Source organism: Erpetoichthys calabaricus, chromosome 14 (assembly GCF_900747795.2).
Source record: "Erpetoichthys calabaricus chromosome 14, fErpCal1.3, whole genome shotgun sequence".
NCBI classification, from domain to species: Eukaryota; Metazoa; Chordata; class Cladistia; order Polypteriformes; family Polypteridae; genus Erpetoichthys; species Erpetoichthys calabaricus.
Window position 1 is genome coordinate 105,224,002 of NC_041407.2, and position 21,241 is coordinate 105,245,242.

At 44.7% G+C, this 21,241-nt stretch overlaps 3 protein-coding genes across 3 annotated transcripts in view; 1 reads left to right on the forward strand and 2 right to left on the reverse strand.

The window, feature by feature from the left end:
* Nucleotides 1–1,963, forward strand: part of ppp1r9ba (protein phosphatase 1, regulatory subunit 9Ba) — a 128,617-nt gene extending 126,654 nt beyond the window's left edge. The window contains 1 exon segment of the mRNA XM_051936389.1: nucleotides 664–1,963. Within this exon segment, the coding sequence (XP_051792349.1) occupies nucleotides 664–717 (54 nt within the window). The 3' untranslated portion in view covers nucleotides 718–1,963.
* LOC114664509 (pyruvate dehydrogenase (acetyl-transferring) kinase isozyme 2, mitochondrial-like) overlaps nucleotides 1–21,241 on the reverse strand; it is a 905,310-nt gene that overhangs the window by 717,216 nt on the left and 166,853 nt on the right. The window lies entirely within an intron of this gene.
* The window catches only part of LOC127530166 (uncharacterized), a 341,522-nt gene that overhangs the window by 141,547 nt on the left and 178,734 nt on the right, over nucleotides 1–21,241 (reverse strand). The window lies entirely within an intron of this gene.

The window sequence follows — 21,241 nt, forward strand, 5'->3', positions numbered from 1 at the left end:
ACTAGTGATAAGCACAAGGTATCCCTGAAAACCACAGAAAATAAAAACAGCAAAAAAAAAAAAAAAACAGTACGAGGAAAGTTTGAAGAAAGAAATTTTTTTTTACAATGTTTCTGTTTGGGGATCGTTGTGCACAACTGAGCTGTGACCACAGAACTAACTGCTCTGTGGATGATTCATTCAAGCATTTCAAGGTCACTTCGTTGTAATGGAAGTATCTGCTGCTGAATGTACTTCGTAGTAACGAGATGTCTATAGACTCGTGTCATATGGGAAAACTGTCAGAAACATAAAAATACTTTGTTGTAATACTCTGTCACCTCGGTCTCCCTCCTCTCTCTGCGCCGCTGCCACATCCCGCCCGCCTAGCATTCTGAAAAGTGTCCTCAGTGAAGGGGGCAGCCTTTTTGCTGTAGCCCTTCACTGAGTGAGTCCCCGTTGCCAGTAGTGGGCTGCGGACCAGGGGAGTTGGGGACCCGAGTCAATATGTTTCGCAATCAGGCCAGAATTTCTGCTGATTCCCTATTGAACCTTGTGCAAAAAAATAAGATTCCACAAAACATCCACTCTTTGCATTGACTTGCGGACCACCCCGTGTCTGCGGGTGAGATGTCTTCACTATAATCACAGATTTCCTTCTCTCTCTTGTCTTTCTCTCCTCAGATTACAGAACTGAAGGGCAAACTCGAAGTGGTAAAGAACTCTAATCCCTCATAAAACCTGAAGACTCGGGAGTGGGGTAGCACGGCACGACACGAATGACCTTGGAGAATTTTAAGAGTGTGAGCCCCAAGCGGCAAAAACACAAAAGAAGTACAACAAAAAAAAAAAAACAAAACAAAGAATAACGTCAGCGGATAAAAGACAATTTCACCTGAAACACTTTGAACCCAAAGGCCATCCCCACCTCCGCTTTTCCAGCTCCCTCGCTCTGCCCCGTCCATCCCGTGGATCTCTGATCTACCTGCCCTCGGGGGTCCCCAACAGGTGCCGGCGACACTGCAGACCATGGCCAACTCTGGGGAGGTTTGAGGAGGAGTGAAAGGTCTTTTTTTTTTTGTTTTTAGTGATTTCAAGACTCTGCGGTGGGTTGGCACCCTGCCCGGGATTGGTTCCTGCCTTGTGCCCTGTGTTGGCTGGGATTGGCTCCAGCAGACCCCCGTGACCCTGTGTTTGGATTCAGTGGGTTGGGAAATGGATGGATGGATGGATTTCAAGACTTTGCAACTTTTCCGAAAGCTTTTCCATGAAAATAAATAAATAAGCGTGTGGGTGCCCAGGATGGATTACAATATCAGTGCCAGTCTGCAGCTGGAAGAAATGTCAGGGCCACAGGCAGCCTCGATGATTCCCTCTCGTATTTATTACACGATTCTAAACCGTTTTTGTTTTTTTTTTTATTTTTTTTCCAGGATGGTCGACTGGAAATGTTTGGAAAGCCATTCAGGATGAAGATTTTATTTAACATTTTATCCTTTCTTGCTATTTTTATTTTTTATTTTTTTTTGTTAACGTTGCCTTCTGCTCTGTTTTAATCATGTTTATATTTCCAGCACATTGGCACGTAAACCAATCGTGAAAAGTTTGGGACACAGCCAAACACGCCGCGGTGTATTAAAAAAAAAAACAAAATGAAACAAAAGGAAAAAGTGATTTATTCTTGAAATCCACTTGAGACAAATAAACAAACAAACTGGATTGCAGGTCAGAATGTGTACGTCGGGCCCACGTTGACGAGTGAGCCGCCACAGTACACTTGTTTTTCCGTTTTGAATCGCCCGATGCTGGGGAGAATGGCGGATGTGCTTTCATTTCTTTCTTTTTTTTTTTTCTTTTTCTTTTTTATTATTGTCATAATTTAATTACAGCAATCGGTGTTCAAGCTAAACCTGTAACTTATGTTTGATCGGTGGCTATTGTTCATTGTGTTTCATCGTTAATAAAAACAGCAGTTATTTTAAAATGGGGAAGAAGACATTTTGGGTGATGTAAGGTGACGGTCGCTGCTGTCTCGCAGTTAGGAGACCTGAGGTTCTCTTCTCCCTGCGTGGAGTTTGCATGTTCTCCCCGTGTCTGCGTGGGTTTCCTCCGGGCACTCCGGTTTCCTCCCACAGTCCAAAGACATGCAGGTTAGGTGCACTGGCGATTCTAAATTGTCCCTAGTGTGTGCTTGGTGTGTTTGTGTGTGTCCTGCGGTGGGTTTGGCTCCTGCCCAGGATCGTGTTCGGGTTCAGCGGGCTGGTAAATGGATGGATGGATAGATGGATAGCTTGTCACTTATATTTTTATGTTAAACAAGCGACTGTGAGCCCGATCGAATCGGGCTACAAATTCTACATTTGTGAAATCAATAATTTCTCCCTCCCTGCGTGGAGTTTGCATGTTCTCCCCATGTCTGTGTGGGTTTCCTCCCACAGTCCAAAGACATGCAGATTAGGTGGACTGGCGATTCTAAATTGTCCCTAGTGTGTGCTTGGTGTGTGTGTGTGTGCCCTGCGGTGGGTTGGCACCCTGCCCAAGGTTTGTTTCCTGCCTTGTGCGCTGTGTTGGCTGAGATTGGCTCCAGCAGACCCCTGTGACCCTGTAGTTAGGATTTAGTGGGTTGGATGATGGATGATTCGTCTTGGGTGGCACGGTGGTAGCACTGCTGCCTCGCAGTAAGAAGACCTGGGTTCACTTCCCGGGTCCTCCCTGCGTGGAGTTTGCATGTTCTCTCCGTGTCTGTGTAGTGCTCCGGTTTCCTCCCACAGTCCAAAGACATGCAGGTCAGGTGCATTGGCGATCCTAAATTGTCCCATGTGTCTGTGTGTGTGTGCCCTGCGGTGGGTTGGCGCCCTACACGGAGTTTGTTCCTGCCTTGCGCGCTGTGTTGGCTGGGATTGGCTCCAGCAGACCCCCGTGACCCTGTAGTTAGGATTTAGTGGGTTGGATGATGGATGGATGATTCGTCTTGGGTGGCACGGTGGTAGCGCTGCTGCCTCGCAGTAAGGAGACCTGGGTTCACTTCCCGGGTCCTCCCTGCTTGGAGTTTGCATGTTCTCCCCGTGTCTGCCTGGGTTTCCTCCCACAGTCCAAAGACATGCTGGTTAGGTGGATTGGCGATTCTAAATTGTCCCTAGTGTGTGCTTGGTGTGTGTGTGTGTGCCCTGCGGTGGGTTGGCACCCTGCCCGGGATTGGTTTCTGCCCTGTGCCCTGGGATTGATTGGCTCCAGCAGACACCCGTGACCCTGTGTTCGGATTCAGCGGGTTGGAAAATGGATGGATGGATAAGGTGACGGTGGCAAAGTTAAGCAGGGTGGCAGTTTAATGGAGCGCAGTCGCACTTTCAGGTTGAACTGTTTCATCCTGCTTTTGTGTTTTTGTACGTTTCGTCAAAATTCACATTTCAGTTAAAAAACAGAGATATGACGTCAACTTGCAGAGAAATCATGGGGGATGGTTGGTGGCAGGACTGGCACTCCAGCTATTGTTAAAAAAAAAAAAAAAAGACATCACCCAGTCTGTGACAGAAGGGGACTCCTTTCTGCTCTCTGCAGTAGTAGCTCTGCTGTGGCGGCTCGCATCACAAAGGAGAATTTGGGGAACGTCAGAACCGTCGGAGATCGGAACTGGTGTGTCGCTGAGGCGTCGCCCGCTTCACGGCAGCACTCGGGTCCTAATCTGAGGCGGCTCGTCCAGGTAGGCGCGTGGAACGTCTTGTCTCTACTGTCTCGGGATGGATGTTGTTGGGGTTGGGAGTAAACCTGTAAAGACGGGGCTGTTCTACGGTAGGGAAGGCGAAGGGCCCACCCAAAGGGTCCTCGGGTTCTGAGTGTCAAAGCAACAATAAGCTCAGACCCAGTGTGGTCAATGATAAGGAAAGGAGATCAGGAACAGCCAAATCGTTCGGAATCACACCAAGGAAGATGTCAATTCAGCTCCGTGAATGAAAGATTCGCTGATCTCGACTTTGCTGACGATGCTGTGATCTTCACAGAGTCAATGAGAGACTGAGCGAGGAGTCTGAGTGTCCTGATAAAAACCAAGATGACCTCCTAGGCACAGCCATCAGCGGTGTGTCTGTCTGTGTAGAAAGTGTCACCTCGTCGAGAGGTTTACTTACCTTGGCAGTGACATTCATGTCTCTGGTGACTCTTAACTATGAAGTCAGTAGACGGATTGGGAGAGCATTGGGGGGTCATGATGTCACTGGAAAGGGGTGTGTGGCGCTCCCGATATCTGTAAACGGATGAAGGTCCAAGTCTGTAGAGTCCTGGTGCTTCCAATTTGTGAGACATGGACGCTATCCAGTGACCTGAGATGAAGACTGGACTCCTTCAGTACGGTGTCTTTACGGAGAATCCTTGGGTACCGCTGGTTTGACTTTGTGTTTCTTACGGAGTCCCGAATGTGGCAAATGATGGCACTGTGAGGGAGCACCAGTTACGGCGCTACTGCCATGTGGCACGATTCCCCGAGGATGATCCGGCTCGTTGTTGAGGATCCGAATGGCTGGACCAGGCCAAGGAGACCCCCACATAACACCTGGCTGCGACAGATAGAGGGTGGGACTGGACTGCGTGTCTGCCTTGGGGGTTGCCAACCAGGATCTTGAGCTGTTTCATCGTGTGGTGGGTGTGACAACACGCCATACCGGTGCCTACTCCCCAACTTGACTTGACCCTAGTGTGCTATCCATCGCAAGAAGAAACACAAAATTCGACATCAAGCAAAGGGAGCGAGCAGGTAGGCCCAGGAGTGTGCGTACTGATGCCAACACAAGCTCTTGTGGCGAATGCCTTTCAAAGCTGGGTTCTTCTTCAGGCGTGTATCGATCTGGATGGCGCATTGGTGGACCACACCATGGAGAACAGGGGATGAAAAAACATTTTAAGGTTCAACACGCTGTACCAGTGCCTGCTCCCCAACCTGACCTTTGTGTGCCTGGTAATGAGAAACCTGGACAAGGAACCAGAAAATCTGCAGGAATCTCATAAAGGACAACCTCAATTCACTAGCTTATGATTTTAAAATCTTTAGAAATCTTCCATCAGAAAATGTCTTCTGAGTTTGTCAAATCAGTCGACTTCACTGTGTGGTCGTTGGTAAGAACATGAACTGAGAAATGGTAAATCATTAGGATCATCCTAACAGGGAATTGTGTCTGTTGAACTCCTCCTGAATTAGCAGATAGCACAGTGGGGCTGAGAAACTGATACCAGGGACTGGTTTTTTTATCATTTGAAATCTTGAAACAGGAAATCTTATCTGACTTGATCTCTCCAAATCAGCAGATTCCCCTGTGCGGTTGACGATGAGAAACTCAAACCAGGAACTGCTCCGTCATTAAGAATGTCATAACAGGAAATGTTGCTCTTTGTGGAGGTGAAGATGAGAGATTGATACCAGAAACCGGTTAATCATTTTAAAAATCTCATAAGAGGAACTGCTGTGTATCGTCTGTCGACTTCCCCAAATCAAAAGCTTAACAATGGATGGTTAAGGATGAGAAATCGAGACTAAGAACTAGAAACGTGTGAGGAATCTTGCAATTTTGGAAATGTTTCTTTTTGAAGATCTTTGAACTGGCAGGTTACTCTGTGCCCTTTGTCGATGAGAAACTAAGACCAGGAAACAGTAATGGGATACGTTTGTCAGTTGAGCTCTTCAAATGAGCAGATTGCACCGTGTGGTTCGTGATACGAAAAATGAGACCAGGGACCCAAAAAAAAAAAATGCACTGGAAATTGCACAGTGGTGGAACGTCTGGTCTTGAGTTGAGTTGAGTCGAGTCACCACATCTATGTCGTCTTCTGAGGAGCAAAACAAGTATAGTTATCATGGCTTCTCCCCTTGCTTTATCGGGACAGCATCTCCAGCTGTACCCCAGACTATGGCATTCCTAGAAATCGGATTTCTATTACCGGCCATCTGTATAGAAACAGTAGGGAAAGCGTGTCTCCACTAACCTCCCACCCTGGACCCAGGAAATGAAATGCATCCCATTTGTGTGTTGATGAAATCGTTTCATTTCAAACTCATTCTGGTTGGGTGAGTGCAAAGACCAGGCTGAACATCCATCTGCAAGAAGAACCTTTTTTAGCTTTCTGCTTAGGAAAAAAAAGAGGGTGGCTTTTTGACGTGACAGGTAACGTTGTTTTTGGCACCAGTGGACCACTGTTGAGTTGTAGTGTCCTTATTATTTAACTTGACCCTGGGCCTTAAGGTGCACCTTGTACTTTGCCTCAGCCTTTTAAGGTGTGTGATGGTGTCAGAAGTGGGATTTTCCAAGCAGGATTTGTCTTAGTTGATTCATTTGTATTTTTTATTTTATCCTGCTGATCAACTGGTGATTCCATTTTCATTTTTGGAATGGTTGGTATAAAATGGGCCTGTCCTTGACTAAATGCCTAAATGATCAGATTATGCAACATGGGATGATGATAAGAACCGTCAAATTGTTAGGAAGCTCATTTATGGGGAGCATCATTTGAGTTCTCTGCTCGAGTAGATTATGAGATATGCTTGAGGCCACAAATTTAGGAATATCATAAAGACAAGCACTTAAAGATCTCTTGTGACCAGTAGGAGGCAGAGCAGCCCCCCAAACACAACTACACAACACAGTCCTGGGTTCAAACAGGAGATCGTTTTTGACTTTAACGTACCTCCAAATGCTTTTCCACAATCCTTGTATTCTCCCTTCCACTAATACAAATCTTCTTGTTTCCTTCCACACCTCCCACGTCGTCTCATCCACTCTCCACCTCCAGACTCCCCTGCCTATTTTAATGCCGGATCCGGGGGTATCTTCTGGTGCCGCCATATCGCATTCCAGGAAGTGCTTCCAGGTCAGGGGGAAGTTCTTTAAAGTGGGGAAGGTCTGTTCCTGCTTCCCCCAATGTGGTACCCACAGACCACAATAGGGCCGTCTCACAGGACCGCAATTCCCAGCCTGCCCTGCAAGGTATCCGTGCGGACACCATAGTCCAGGAAGACTTCCACCTATTTGTAACATATAAAGCCTTTAAATGGCTGAGGTCCGGCTTACTTATCCGAACTTATCATGACTTACAAACCGGAGTGCACATTAAAATCTGAAGATGACGATTAATAAAATAACAGTGGAAGATCAAGCTTTTAGTTACAGGGCCACTAAACTGTGAAGTGGTCTGCCTTCTACTAGAAGAGATTCCCCTTCTGTCTCCGCTTTCAAATCTCACGACTTCAGTTTAGCACACCCTGACTAGAGCTGCTGATTAGCTGTGCAGACTGCATCTCCATTGTTGGTTATTAGCACTAAAACGTAAGTAACATCCATCCATCCATCCATTTTCTAACCCGCTGAATCCTAACACAGGGTCACGGGGATCTGCTGGAGCCAATCCCAGCCAACACAGGGCACAAGGCAGGAACCAATCCCGGGCAGGGTGCCAACCCACCGCAGATAAGTAGCATGATAGTTAGAATTTGTTACTAACCCTCATCTATTCCGTTTCTCTTCTCGATACTCAAATATGGCACTCGGTGCCACGGCCCGCCTGCCAAAGGTAAAGTCATCTCTGATGGAGGATCGCAGGAATCGTGAGAAACGGGGGTCCTTTCATCAGATTGGCTGGCCCAGCGCTGACTCACCTGTGGAATGGCCAATAGGGGGAGATAGCTTGATGGCTCTGAACAAACCCAAATTCTACTATGGGATATCATCTGCTGTTGAGTTCTGCTCTGCACTTGTAATATTTCTATTGCACTATTATATTGTATTGAGGATGACTTGTATTCTGTTCTGTGTATTGTATTGACCCCCCTTCTTCTTGACACCCTACCTGGAAAGGGGTCTCTCTTTGAATTGCCTTTCCGGAGGTTTCTTCCATTTTTTTCCCTACAAGGTTTTTCTTTGTCTTCTTAGAGAGTCAAGGCTGGGGGGCTGTCAAGATGCAGGGCCTGTTAAAGCCCATTGTGGCACTCCTTGTGTGATTTTGGGCTTTATATAAATAAATAAATTGTATCAGGGGAGCAAATAGTCTATGTGATTAAACTCCCCCTGTCCTTCCATTAAAACTGGCCTCCAAGGCGGGTAAGAGGCCTTGAACCATCCCGGCCAGAATGCCAGCCCATGCCTGGTGTCCATGACGTTGCTCCTCCCCGAGCTGAGTCACCACATCTGTGTCGTCTTCTGAGGAGCAAAACAAGTATAGTTATCATGGCTTCTCCCCTTGCTTTATCGGGACAGCATCTCCAGCTGTACCCCAGACTATGGCATTCCTAGAAATCAGATTTCTATTACCGGCCATCTGTACAGAAACAGTAGGGAAAGCGTAGCTCCACTAACCTCCCACCCTGGACCCAGGAAATGAAATGCATCCCATTTGTGTTTTGATGAAATCGTTTCATTTCAAATTCATTCTGGTTGGGTGAGTGCAAAGACCAGGCTGAGCATCCATCTGCAAGAAGAACCTTTTTAGCTTTCTGCTTGGGAAAAAAAAGAGGGTGGCTTTTTGACGTGACAGGTAACGTTGTCTTTTACACCAGTGGACCACTGTTGAGTTATAGTGTCCTTATTTTTTAACTTGACCCTGGGCCTTAAGGTGCACCTTGTACTTTGCCTCAGCCTTTTAAGGTGTGTGATGGTGTCAGCAGTGGGATTTTCCAAGCAGGATTTTTCTTAGTTGATTCATTTGTATTTTTTATTTTATCCTGCTGATCAACTGGTGATTCCATTTTCATTTTTGGAATGGTTGGTATAAAATGGGCCTGTCCTTGACTTTTTTTTAACTGTAAACTGGTTTCCTTCTTTTCTCTGAGTCAAAAAGGGGCTGAAGTGGTTCACGATTACAGCTGCACTGGAGATACTGAAAGCATGCATGCGGCATTTGGAGTTCAGAGCTTGGACTTTGAAGGCTGCCACATGCGTCCTTTAGAACCCGACTGAACTTTCTGACCACATCTCTTCCAGGTCTTCTCGCTTGCTCGCAGCTCCACTTAATTGGATCCCTTCTTGGTGAGGACTTCCATCTCTGTGTCCCCGTGATCCTTCTTAATAACCGTTGAGTGGTTCTGCCCCTCGTGGAGATTCGCACCAGTTCTCACACGCCGACCAGTGCTGGATTTTTGGCTTGTTTATCATGCCAAACCAGGAGGGCACTGAAACCACGTTGAGGCCCATGAAATGATGAGCCTCGACACACAAAAAAAAGATTTGGGGGCAGCCACCTGTGTACTTGACCCTGGTTGAGAAAAGGCAAAGTTTTCAGTACAAGAGAGTACAGAGCTGAGTCCAAAACAGAACTGATCAATGGAGGGAGAAAGTCGGGATTTAATGGGAGGTCAGAGGAAGTGATGTCATCCTCGGGGCCAGGTCTAGAAGTGACATCGTCCTCAGGCCCAGGACCGGAAGTGACATTATACTCAGGGCTAGGATGGGAAGTGACATCGTCCGCAGGGCCAGGACCGGCAGTGACATCATCCTCAGGGCTACAACTGGAAGTGACATCATCCTTGGGGCCGGTACCAGAAGTGAAGTCGTCCCCGGGACTGGAAGTGACATCATCCTCAGGGCTAGGACCGGAAGTGACATCATCCTTGGGGCCGGTACCAGAAGTGAAGTCGTCCCCGGGACCGGAAGTGACATCGTCTGCAGGGCCAGGACCGAAAGTGACATTATCCTCAGGGCTACGACTGGAAGTGACATCATCCTTGGGGCCGGTACCAGAAGTGAAGTCATCCCCGGGACCGGAAGTGACATCATCCTCAGGGCTAGGACCGGAAGTGACATTATCCTCAGGGCTAGGATGGAAAGTGACATCGTCCGCAGGGCCAGGACCAGAAGTGACATCATCCTCAGGGTTACGACTGGAAGTGACATCATCCTTGGGGCTAGTACCAGAAGTGAAGTTGTCCCCGGGACCGGAAGTGACATCATCCTCACGGAAGTGACATTATCCTCAGGGCTAGGAACGGAAGTGACATCGTCCGCAAGGCCAGGACCGGAAGTGACATCATCCTCAGGGCTAGGACCAGAAGTGATGTCATCCTCGGGGCCAGTACCAGAAGTGATGTCCTAAAGAGCTGAACTAGAAGTGACATCTTAGGACTTTGCACGGCAGGATATCCCGTGTCCGGTCTACAGGGATAAAATAAGAAGGTTTAGTGCACCCCACCACATGGCCTGGTGTGGAATTCCCATCTTTTGGTCCCTGTAGCTGGCTTACATGTGCACGTCTGACACAGCCAGGGCAGGAAAATGGACCGAAGTCTTGGAGAAACTGAACGAGATTTGCACATCAGTCCACACTCCACGCCTCCGGAGTTCCCAGCAACCAAGAAGTATTAACGTGCACTTCCATACGCGGCCAATGGAGAGCTTTACATGACACTCTCTGTGGGGTCCCTGATACTAATTATGTCACAGTGACCATCACCCTGCTGATACTTTAAAGCTTTGCTGGAACTGAAGTGCAAACCAAAAAAATAAAATGAAGCATTGGACCACTCATTGGAGGACACGTCCAGGTGGCAGAGCCATTCTTAGGTTTTTGGGGGCCCTAAGCAAAGGGACCTGTTGGGGCCTTGCTGTTTCTATCCGTATGAATGCATGATAATTATTTTATCCATATAAATGTGTAACAATTAGTGAGGTAAAGCGTATCATTTTATGATTATACTGTATATTATATATACCAGATTTGAGAGGAACATGTCAAAGGAACCTACTGACTAAAGCTAACGTAGCATGTAAATCAAACCTTTAATGTAAAAATACCTTGCGTACTTTCATTTTTGCAAAGTCTTTGATTCATAATAAATAATAATAAGTTACATTAAGTGTGAATAATCAAGGGAGTCGATGACTTCGTGCTCAACTGATATTAATGCTAAGCCATTATAATCGATCTGACGTGCAGACGCCCTGGCAGGTGAGGAGCAGGATCTGCCCTCCCATTGGGGCCCCACCCACTATCCCAGGACCCCCTGTCACCGTCGATGCTGCCTGTCGTCACTGTTTCCTCTCTGCTCACATGTAACCATACTGATAATTCTCCCACCGAAAATTTGTACTTCTGAAATATGAACCTGTAAGTTGTATTTGAAGAGCTCAGTTCCAAAATCAGCGAAGTACAAAAGATAAATTTTGGAGATAAACAGGAAAATAAATTTCAAGAAATTACAATCAAATTTTGAAACTACTATTTGCTGAATGGGTGGTGCAGTGGGTAGCGCTGCTGCCTCACAGTTAGGAGACCCGGGTTCGCTTCCCGGGTCCTCCCTGCGTGGAGTTTGCATGTTCTCCCCGTGTCTGCCAGGTGCTTCGGTTTCCTCCCACAGTCTAAAGACATGCTGGTTAGGTGCATTGGTGATCCTTAATTGTCCCGTGTGTGTTTGTGTGTGCCCTGCGGTGGATTGGCTCCTGCCTTGTGCCCTGTGTTGGCTGGGATTGGCTCCAGCAGACCCCCGTGACCCTGTGTTTGGATTCAGCGGGTTGGAAAATGGATGGATGGCTGGATGCCATCTCTCCTAATGACGCCCACCACCTTTGGCTTTGTGAACTGTACACTCGTCGACATTCGTGTTCAAACTCACTGGGACGGATGCATCCATTGAAGGTTCTTTCAAACAGAAACGCACAACAGTCACTCCAAGATGGAAGCTCTCATTGTTTTCTTTCTCCACCATTGTTGTCGTATCTTGTTAACTCTTTCGAGGCCGGTGTCGACTTACAATGACATACAGTATTGTCTCCACGCAGCGGCGGCCGCCACACCAAAGCATTGAGCACTACGATCAGCTGAGGCTGGTACATCGCTGTTCGTTTTTGTGATCTCCAGATCCCTTGCATCCAAATCTCCGACATAAAATGCCAAACATTGTCCACAGAGTATTTTGCTTTGCTCTCTCGTCAGATCCACCTTTAGCTCTGGCACCTGCATGAAGACAACCGAAAAAATAATTCAGCCTTCAAAGAGTTAAGAGAAACCAAATCCTGTGGTGGGACAAAGCGTGGAGGTCTTCATCTGCACTCCTAGCACCAGCATGGAACTCCGGGTCATCGGTGGAGCCACCGTGGCAGCTGAGGAGCAGACGTTAGAAAGGAGGAAAGTCGTCAGTGACAGTGCTGGAGGACAGAAGATACGATTAGGAAAATGATGGGCTTATGTGTGTATGTGTGTATTGTCACCAACTCAACACAGAGTCATAGAAAGGTTTGGGGCAGCCACCCGTATAATTGGTTTCTTGGCTGCAAAAGTCGTTTTTAAATGAAATGTTGCACTGATGTGCATACAACCGAGTTCAAGACGGAAATGAGGGAATAGGGAAAAGGTGCAGACTTTTAAAGGGGAAGACAGGAAGTGAGGTCATAGGGATCGGGCTCATGTTTTTCAGCCATTGGTTTGAGCCCGGACGTGACATCACATTAGATAGATAGATAGATAGATAGATAGATAGATAGATAGATAGATAGATAGATAGATAGACAGACAGACAGATAGATAGATAGATAGATAGATAGATAGATAGATAGATAGATAGATAGATAGATAGATAGATAGATAGATAATGAAAGACCCATTAAAGGACAGAAGGTATGAAAGGCACTATATAACAGATAGATAGATATGTGAAAGGCACTATAAGATAGATAGATAGATAGATAGATAGATAGATAGATAGATAGATAGATAGATAGATAGATAGATAGATAGATACTTTATTAATCCCAAGGGGAAATTCACAAATTCATTACACCGATAATAATTTCTAGGAAGATAAACAACTAATTCACAATGTATAATTTTGTTTCGTTATCAATCCGAACACGTTCTTGCTCATCCCCACCTATCACTTGTACACCACACCAGTTCTGGTTTTCGCAGCGTAATTATATTAAACTAATAATCAGAACACGGCTTATCAGTGCGTCTGTACTATATTCTTGTCTAGTTGATGCTTATAAATAACAAGTCATTTAGCCCGTTACAATAACGGGCGCTAGAACATTAGTGCATAAACATTAGTAGGAACAGTCTATATTAAATGGCAAGGGACTTTGACCTCATTCTTTTTGTTGGTCGTATCTTTCTTTCTTTCAGCCTTTCTTTTGTTGATGTTTACTTGCTGAGGTGACCGTTCTTCGTGGGCTGCCGCCGTGTATTGTGTGTCTTTAATTTTCTGTGACAGTAATACTGTCTTGTATGTCTGTAATATACCTTTCATTTTCTCTGGCGGTAATACAGGGGTGCGCGTCGGTAATATGCCTTTAATTTTCTCAGTCAGTAATACTGGCTTGTGTGTGGCTGTAATATGCGTCACTGCATTGTGTGCCTTTAATTTCCTCTCGCAGTAATACTGGTTTGTATTTCCGTAAAACGCCTGTAATTTTCTCTGACAGTAATATCGCGCATCACACCGTGCCCCGCGCATGCGCACTTCACCAGAAGACACACACAGAAAACCTGGACGCACACAGGGATTTTATTAAAGAGGATTATATGTGAAAAAAATATTGCTGTTTCTCTATATATAAATAAATCTATGCAAAATGTACCTTAATTTTTCTCTATACGTCATTTTAATTTTCAATTTAAATAGGCTAAGATATTCAGATACGTTGGAGGGCGGCAAATTGAAACCCCGCCCCGCCCCGAGTGGCGCGAACTCGAGCTACGCCACTGCATCCACTTCCTGGTCCTTTTTCTCCGCTAACAGAATTAGCGCCCTGGGTGTTTATCTGAATCGCGAGCTGCACTACCAGCACAATCCAGCAGATGGCACTCCTGCCAAAGGTTAAAATGAACATCTTGGCAAGTTCAAGTTCAAGCACTTTATTGTCATTGTGTAACACAACGAAATGACTTTTTGTGACACCCCAAGGTGCATTTAAAGAAAAGTCAAATAATTCCAAATATTTCATATACAGTGTTAAGTGATCAAGTAACCAGAGCAAATTATTATTGCTCAAAGCACAGCAGCATAAATTGTTATTGCACCTGTTAATGAAGAGTACATTCCATATTCTATATTGTATTACATTAATATATTGCACATTACCAATAGAGCTTATTGCACATGTTCAATTAAAAATGATCTCAGACTGAGGAGATTCAGAGTTCAGAAAGTTTATGGCAGATGGGAAAAAAAGCTCTTTTTTAGTCTGTTTGTGCGTCCACGGATTGACCTAAATCGTCTGCCCTGACAGGAGGAGCTCAAACAAAGAATTTCCAGGATGAGTTTTGTCCTTGAGAATGTTTTTGGCCCTTCTCACACAGCGAGTCTTATACGAGAGATCGAGTCATGGCAGTTCAGTCCCGATATTGGCCTCTGCTGTTTTCACGACCCACTGCAGGGGCTTCTTTAGCAGCCTTGGTGTAGCTGTTGTAACCTGCAGGCCATCATCATGCAGTTAGTTAAGATGCTCTCTGTGGCGCATCGATAGAAATTAACCAGCAGCTTCTGGGGGAGGTCAGCTCTCCTTAGTTTCCTGTTGTGGTGCTTTGCCTATTCTAGCCAAGTTGTTGTCAGCCCAGGACAGGACCTCTGAGATGGTGACTCTTGGAAACTCTCTCCACAGCATCTGCATTGATTGTTATTGGACTGTGATTGGTCTTCTTAGTGGTCCTAAAGTCCAGAATAACTTCTTTGGTCTTTTTGGTATTTCAGACCAGGTTGTTGGTGTTGCACCATTGCTGTCAGATTCTGAACCTCTTCCCTATATGCAGCTTCACTGTTGTCTGTTACAAGCCCAATGACAGTCGTGTCATGTCATCCGCAAATTTAACAATAATGTTTGATTGGTGGATGGGTTGACACTCATGGGTGAAGAGTGCATAGAGAAGTGGACTTAGTACACATCCTTGTGGCACACCAGTGCTCAGGGTAAGGGTGGAGGATGTGTGTTTGCCCATCCTGACAGACTGGGGGGCGGTTGGTGAGAAAATCCAGTAACCAGTTGCATATGGACGGAGCAAGTCCTAGTGCATAGAGATTTTGGATCAGCTGGTTAGGTGTGATGGGATTAAATGCAGAGCTGTAGTCAATGAAGAGCATCCTGACACAGGTGTTGGGCTTTTCCAGGTGTGAGAGGGCAGCATGTAGAGCCACACAGATGGCATCCTCACTTTGATCTGTTTGACCGATAGGCAAACTGGTGTTGGTCTAGATCAGCTGGGATGGAGGCTTTGATGTGGGTGATTACCAGTCGTTCAAAGCACTTTGTGATGACTGGGGTGACAGCGACTGGTCGATAGTCATTAAGACAGGTTATCCTTGGATTATTGGGAACAGGTACAATGGTTGTGGATTTCCGGCACAAGGGGACTACACCTGAGGAGAGAGAGAGATGTTGAATATGTGTGTAAATATCTCAGCGCAGGCCTGGAGCACACGTCCTGCCACATCATCAGGACCTGCTTCCTTCCTTGTATTGATGTTTTCGAGTGTTCACCGCACTTCATTTACAGTGCATCTGGAAAGTATTCACAGCACTTCATCACTTTTTCCACATTTTGTTATGTTACAGCCTTATTCCAAAATGGATTAAATTCATTTTTTTCCTCAGAATTCTACACACAACACCCCATAATGACAACATGAAAAAAGTTTGAGATTTTTGCAAATTTATTAAAAAATAAATAAATTGAGAAAGCACATGTACATAAGTATTCACAGCCTTTGCCATGAAGCTCCAGACTGAGCTCAGGTGCCTCCTGTTTCCCCTGATCATCCTTGAGATGTTTCTGCAGCTTCATTGGAGTCCACCTGTGGTAAATTCAGTTGACTGGACCTGATTTGGAAAGGCACACACCTGTCTATAGAAGGTCCTACAGTTCACAGTTCATGTCAGAGCACAAACCAAGCATGAAGTCAAAGGAATTGTCTATAGACCTCTGAGACAGGATTGTCTTGAGGCACATATCTGGGAAAGGTTACAGAAAAATTTCTGCTGCTTTGAAGGTCCCAATGAGCACAGTGGCCTCCATCATCCGTAAGTGGAAGAAGTTCGAAACCACCAGGACTCTTCCTAGAGCTGGCCGGCCATCTAAACTGAGCGATCGGGGGAGAAGGGCCTTAGTCAGGGAGGTGACCAAGAACCCGATGGTCACTCTGTCAGAGCTCCAGAGGTCCTCTGTGGAGAGAGGAGAACCTTTCAGAAGGACAACCATCTCTGCAGTAATCCACCAATCAGGCCTGTATGGTAGAGTGGCCAGACGGAAGCCACTCCTTAGTAAAAGGCACATGGCAGCCCGCCTGGAGTTTGCCAAAAGGCACCTGAAGGACTCTCAGATCATGAGAAAGAAAATTCTCTGGTCTGATGCGACAAAGATTGAACTCTTTGGTGTGAATGCCAGGCATCACGTTTGGAGGAAACCAGGCACCGCTCATCACCAGGCCAATACCATCCCTACAGTGAAGCATGGTGGTGGCAGCATCATGCTGTGGGGATGTTTTTCAGCGGCAGGGACTGGGAGACTAGTCAGGATAAAGGGAAAGATGACTGCAGCAATGTACAGAGACATCCTGGATGAAAACCTACTCCAGAGCACTCTTGACCTCAGACTGGGGCGACGGTTCATCTTTCAGCAGGACAACGACCCTAAGCACACAGCCAAGATATCAAAGGAGTGGCTTCAGGACAACTCTGTGAATGTCCTTGAGTGGCCCAGCCAGAGCCCAGACTTGAATCTGATTGAACATCTCTGGAGAGATCTTAAAATGGCTGTGCACCGACGCTTCCCATCCAACCTGATGGAGCTTGAGAGGTGCTGCAAAGAGGAATGGGCCAAACTGGCCAAGGTTAGGTGTGCCAAGCTTGTGGCATCATATTCAACAAGACCTGAGGCTGGAATTGCTGCCAAAGGTGCACCGACAAAGTATTGAGCAAAGGCTGTGAATACTTATGTACATGGGATTTCTCAGTTTATTTATTTTTAATAAATTTGCAAAAACCTCAAGTAAACTTTTTTCACGTTGTCATTATGGGGTGTTGTGTGTAGAATTCTGAGGAAAAAAATGAATTGAATCCATTTTGGAATAAGGCTGTAACATAACAAAATGTGGAAAAAGTGATGCGCTGGGAATACTTTACGGATGCACTGTATGTGTACGACTACAGGCTGTGAGTCTCCGGTCAGCTCTAAGGAAAGCCATTAAAAGTTGTCCTCTGGTCCTCGGAGCACTAGTGCTTTTTAACTTCCAGAGTTGAGATGTTTCCATGGGTCTTCTAACGTCCTGCAAGGTCAGAGAGCCCAGGTGAGGTAATTACTTTACTGCTGCTACCCGAGCTTGACTCCATGCTGGGATACGTTCTGTTCATTTCACACTTTATATATTAGAAAGAGCTTCTCCGCTAAAAGAACCGGTGTGTGAAAAAGTAAGTACACCCCATGAAATGTTTTTTCTTCCTTATTAACTTTTGTTACATCTACCTGTAATGCTGCCTTCAGATCAGGTGACAAGGTAGCCCACAGGACAGCGAGGGCATCAAAGCAGCTCAGCGAGAGGATGGCAAGAAAATCCACCGTAGCTTTCGGGACACCGATGACACACGGCACATGTGACAGGGGACCCAAGCCATCGCAGTCTACAAGACCACACCACCTGTCGGCATTGAGGATTCCCCAATTCCAGATGTTCTAAATGACAGTTTGATACCCTGAATAATAATAATAATAATGATTAATTCTTTGCATTTATATAGCGCTTTTCTCACTACTCAAAGCGCTCAGCAATTTCAGGTTAAGGGCCTTGCTGAAGGGCCCAACAGAGCAGAGTCCCTTTTGGCATTTACGAAATTCGAACCGGCAACCTTCCGATTGCCAGTGCATATCCCTGGCCTCAGAGCCACCATTCCATCCTATGAATGACAAACCTGGGAAGAAGTCCATCCTTTCTCATGAGATTCGGTGTTTGTCCACTGCTTATGTAAGAAGAACTTTGTTGAATGCAAATCCATGCAAAGCTTTGGGACCAAAACAACATCCCTGGGTGAATGCTCAGGAAATGTGCAAACCAGAGGATGGATATCTTGGCAGACATCTTTAACATTTCCATGAGCCACGCAGTCGTCCCCAAGTGCTTCAAAGCCACCACCATCATACTTGCGCTGAAGGTGTCTTCTGTCTCTTGCCTCAGTGACTATCGCCCACTAGAGCCCATGGCAGTCATCATGAAGTGCTTTGAGATGCTAGTCTGGGGCCTCTTGAAAGCCTGACCTCCCACATCACATGACCCTCACTAAAGATGCCATATCATGTACTGGTCCTCTGGGCCTGACCCATCTGGACAAAAGGGACACCTACACTTCAGTTCCGCTTTCAACACCATCGTCGTTCAGAAGCTCACGTGGAAGTTAAGTCTGCTATGCAAATGGATCCTGGAGTTCCTGATCGAGAGACCCCCCAGACCATCCATGTTGGAAACAGCATCTCCGGTATCATCACACTCAACACTGGCGCCCCCCAGAGCTGTGTACTCAGCCCTCTTCGGTCCACTCTGCTGACTCAAGGAGGTACAGCTGCGTACACCTCTGAGACCCTCGTCATGTTTGCAGATAACAAAACTTATCTTATGTTATGTATGTTTCAGCCAGCGCTTCTCCCCTGGCTGGGGTTCAAAGTTGTGTGTTTTGTCTCATTTTGTATCATTTATTTGTTTTAATGTTTCTGTCGTTAATTATGTATATAACTATTTGTGTTTATTTGATTATACGTTTATTTATTATGTGTTTAATTTAATTATAAGACAAGATGAGGACCCCCCCCCTTCAAAATTTTTTGCATGGAAGCAATCAGTCATTTAATCGAGCAGTTTCTAATGGTGGGGGGATTGTAAGGGATCCCCTTTTACCCTTCGTGAGTTTGGTGTGCACCCCAAGTTTACGAACTGTAAGCTTTGCCACAGTAGGCGATGGCCTACTTTGCCCATATAATCAGCTAGCTCTGATTATTATTATTATTATTAATATACTATTATGACTATTATTACTACTACTATTATTATTCATATTACTACTACTATTATTATTATTATTTTCATCCACCCATTTTCCAAACTCGCTTATCTAGGGCTTATCTTCACCCTATTCTATAGATCGTTGGACACAAATCAATAACAATCCATTATTATTATTATTATTATTATTATTATTATTATTATTATTATTATTATTATTAACATCTTCATCCACCCATTTTCCAAACTCACTTATCTAGGGCTAGATTGAAGAGGACCTTCAGCTTATTCTATAGAACATTGGACACAAATCAGTAACAATCCATAATTATTATTATTATTATTATTATTATTATTATTATTATTACTACTACTACTATTATTACTACTATTATTATTATTATTACTACTACTATTATTATTAATAATATTACTACTACTTTTATTATTATTATTTTCATCCACACATTTTCCAAACTCGCTTATCTAGGGCTTATCTTCAGCCTATTCTATAGAACATTAGACACAAATCAGTAAAAATCCATTATTATTATTATTATTATTATTATTAATATCATCATCCACCCATTTTCCAAACTCTCTTATCTAGGGCTAGATTGAAGAGGACCTTTAGCTTATTCTATACAACATTGGACACAAATCAGTAACAGTACATAATTATTATTATTATTATTATTACTACTACTACTATTATTAATATACAATTATTACTATTATTACTACTACTAGTATTATTACTACTACTACTATTATTATTATTAATATTACTATTATTATTATTTTCATCCACCCATTTTCCAAACTCACTTGTCTAGGGCTTATCTTCAACCTATTCTATAGAACATTGGATACAAATCAATAACTATCCATTATTATTATTATTATTATTATTATTATTAGATAGATAGATAGATAGATAGATAGATAGATAGATAGATAGATATACTTTATTAATCCCATGGGGAAACTTACAATTATTATTACTGTATGAAGTTTCTCTTTTCATGTATCTAAATTAAGAATATTTTCCCAGCAGACGATGCTTTTAGTATCACCTCTCAAAATTTCAAAAGACATAAAAACAAAAATTCCAGTGCAGGCCGTTGTGTGAAACCCGTTCTGTTAGTCAGTTTGAATCAACAGCATTTGAATTTTGTTTGTATTTTTTTTTTTTTTTTTTTTTTACATTTTATTGAATTGATTTAAAATCAAATAACATTCCATGTTATGTTAAATTGGCGCAGCCCTAAAACTTGTGGCCCAGTGAGGCTGGAGCTCGATTACAACGTTTACAGGTTGGATCTCGCCCTGGAAACATTTTGGACAATGTTAAGCGAGAGAGATGCCCTCGATGTATAATTTTAAGTTAAATGATTGTATTCTTTGCACATATGGAGCTCCAGTGAATTCTGTGCATGGCTGCCTTCGACTGTAAGGTCCTTTTCCCACTGCACTCTGGGATCTTTGTAAGGGAGGGACTGTAAGAAGGTTTTAAATGTTAGAGAAATGCTGTCTGAGTCCTCGAGACTGATCAGTATAGAAGTAGGTGGGAGGTGAAGTTTCTAATTTGAAGGTAGTGAAAGAAATGTGTGGCTATAAAGTTCAATGTGGAGTGTAGTTGTTCGTAGGATGTCTGTGTACAGATCTCTAAGTGATGTAATCCCAAATGTTTTCCAGACATTAAAAACTGCATATGTTTGAGAGGGCAGAAGAAGGTGGTTCTCGTGCAGAGGTTCCACAGGTAGAAGCTTCTCCATCTTAAAGCGGGTGAATTTTAAACCTGCACAGAAAGACCATCCCACAGGACCCTAAATTAGGGACCGTTTCTAGGCTAAGCTCGACTTTTAGTTTATCTAATTCAGTGCTGGGTGGCGCTGCTGCCTCGCAGTAAGAAGACGAGGGTTCACCTCCTCGGGTCCCCTCTCTGTGGGGTTGCTGTGTTCTCCCCGTATCTGTTGTGGGTGAACTGGCGGCGCTAAATCAGCCCGAGTGTGTGTTTGTGTTTGTCCTGTGATGGCCTCATGTCCTGGTCAGGGTTTCTTCCTGCTTTGTGCCCTGCGCTGGCTGAATGGGCTCCAGCACCCCCACGACCCTGTTCAGAAAATGCAGGTGACATATTCAGTCTTAATTCTCTTTAACCCATTTAGTCTACTTCAGGGTTACGGGGAGTCACCTGATTCAGGGTCTTCAAGTCTTCAGTGTCCATGTAATGTTCTGTGTATTGTGTTGTGTTGTTTTGACCCCCACTGCGCACCCAACTTACCTAGAAAGGGGTCTCTCTGTCTTTTTGAACTG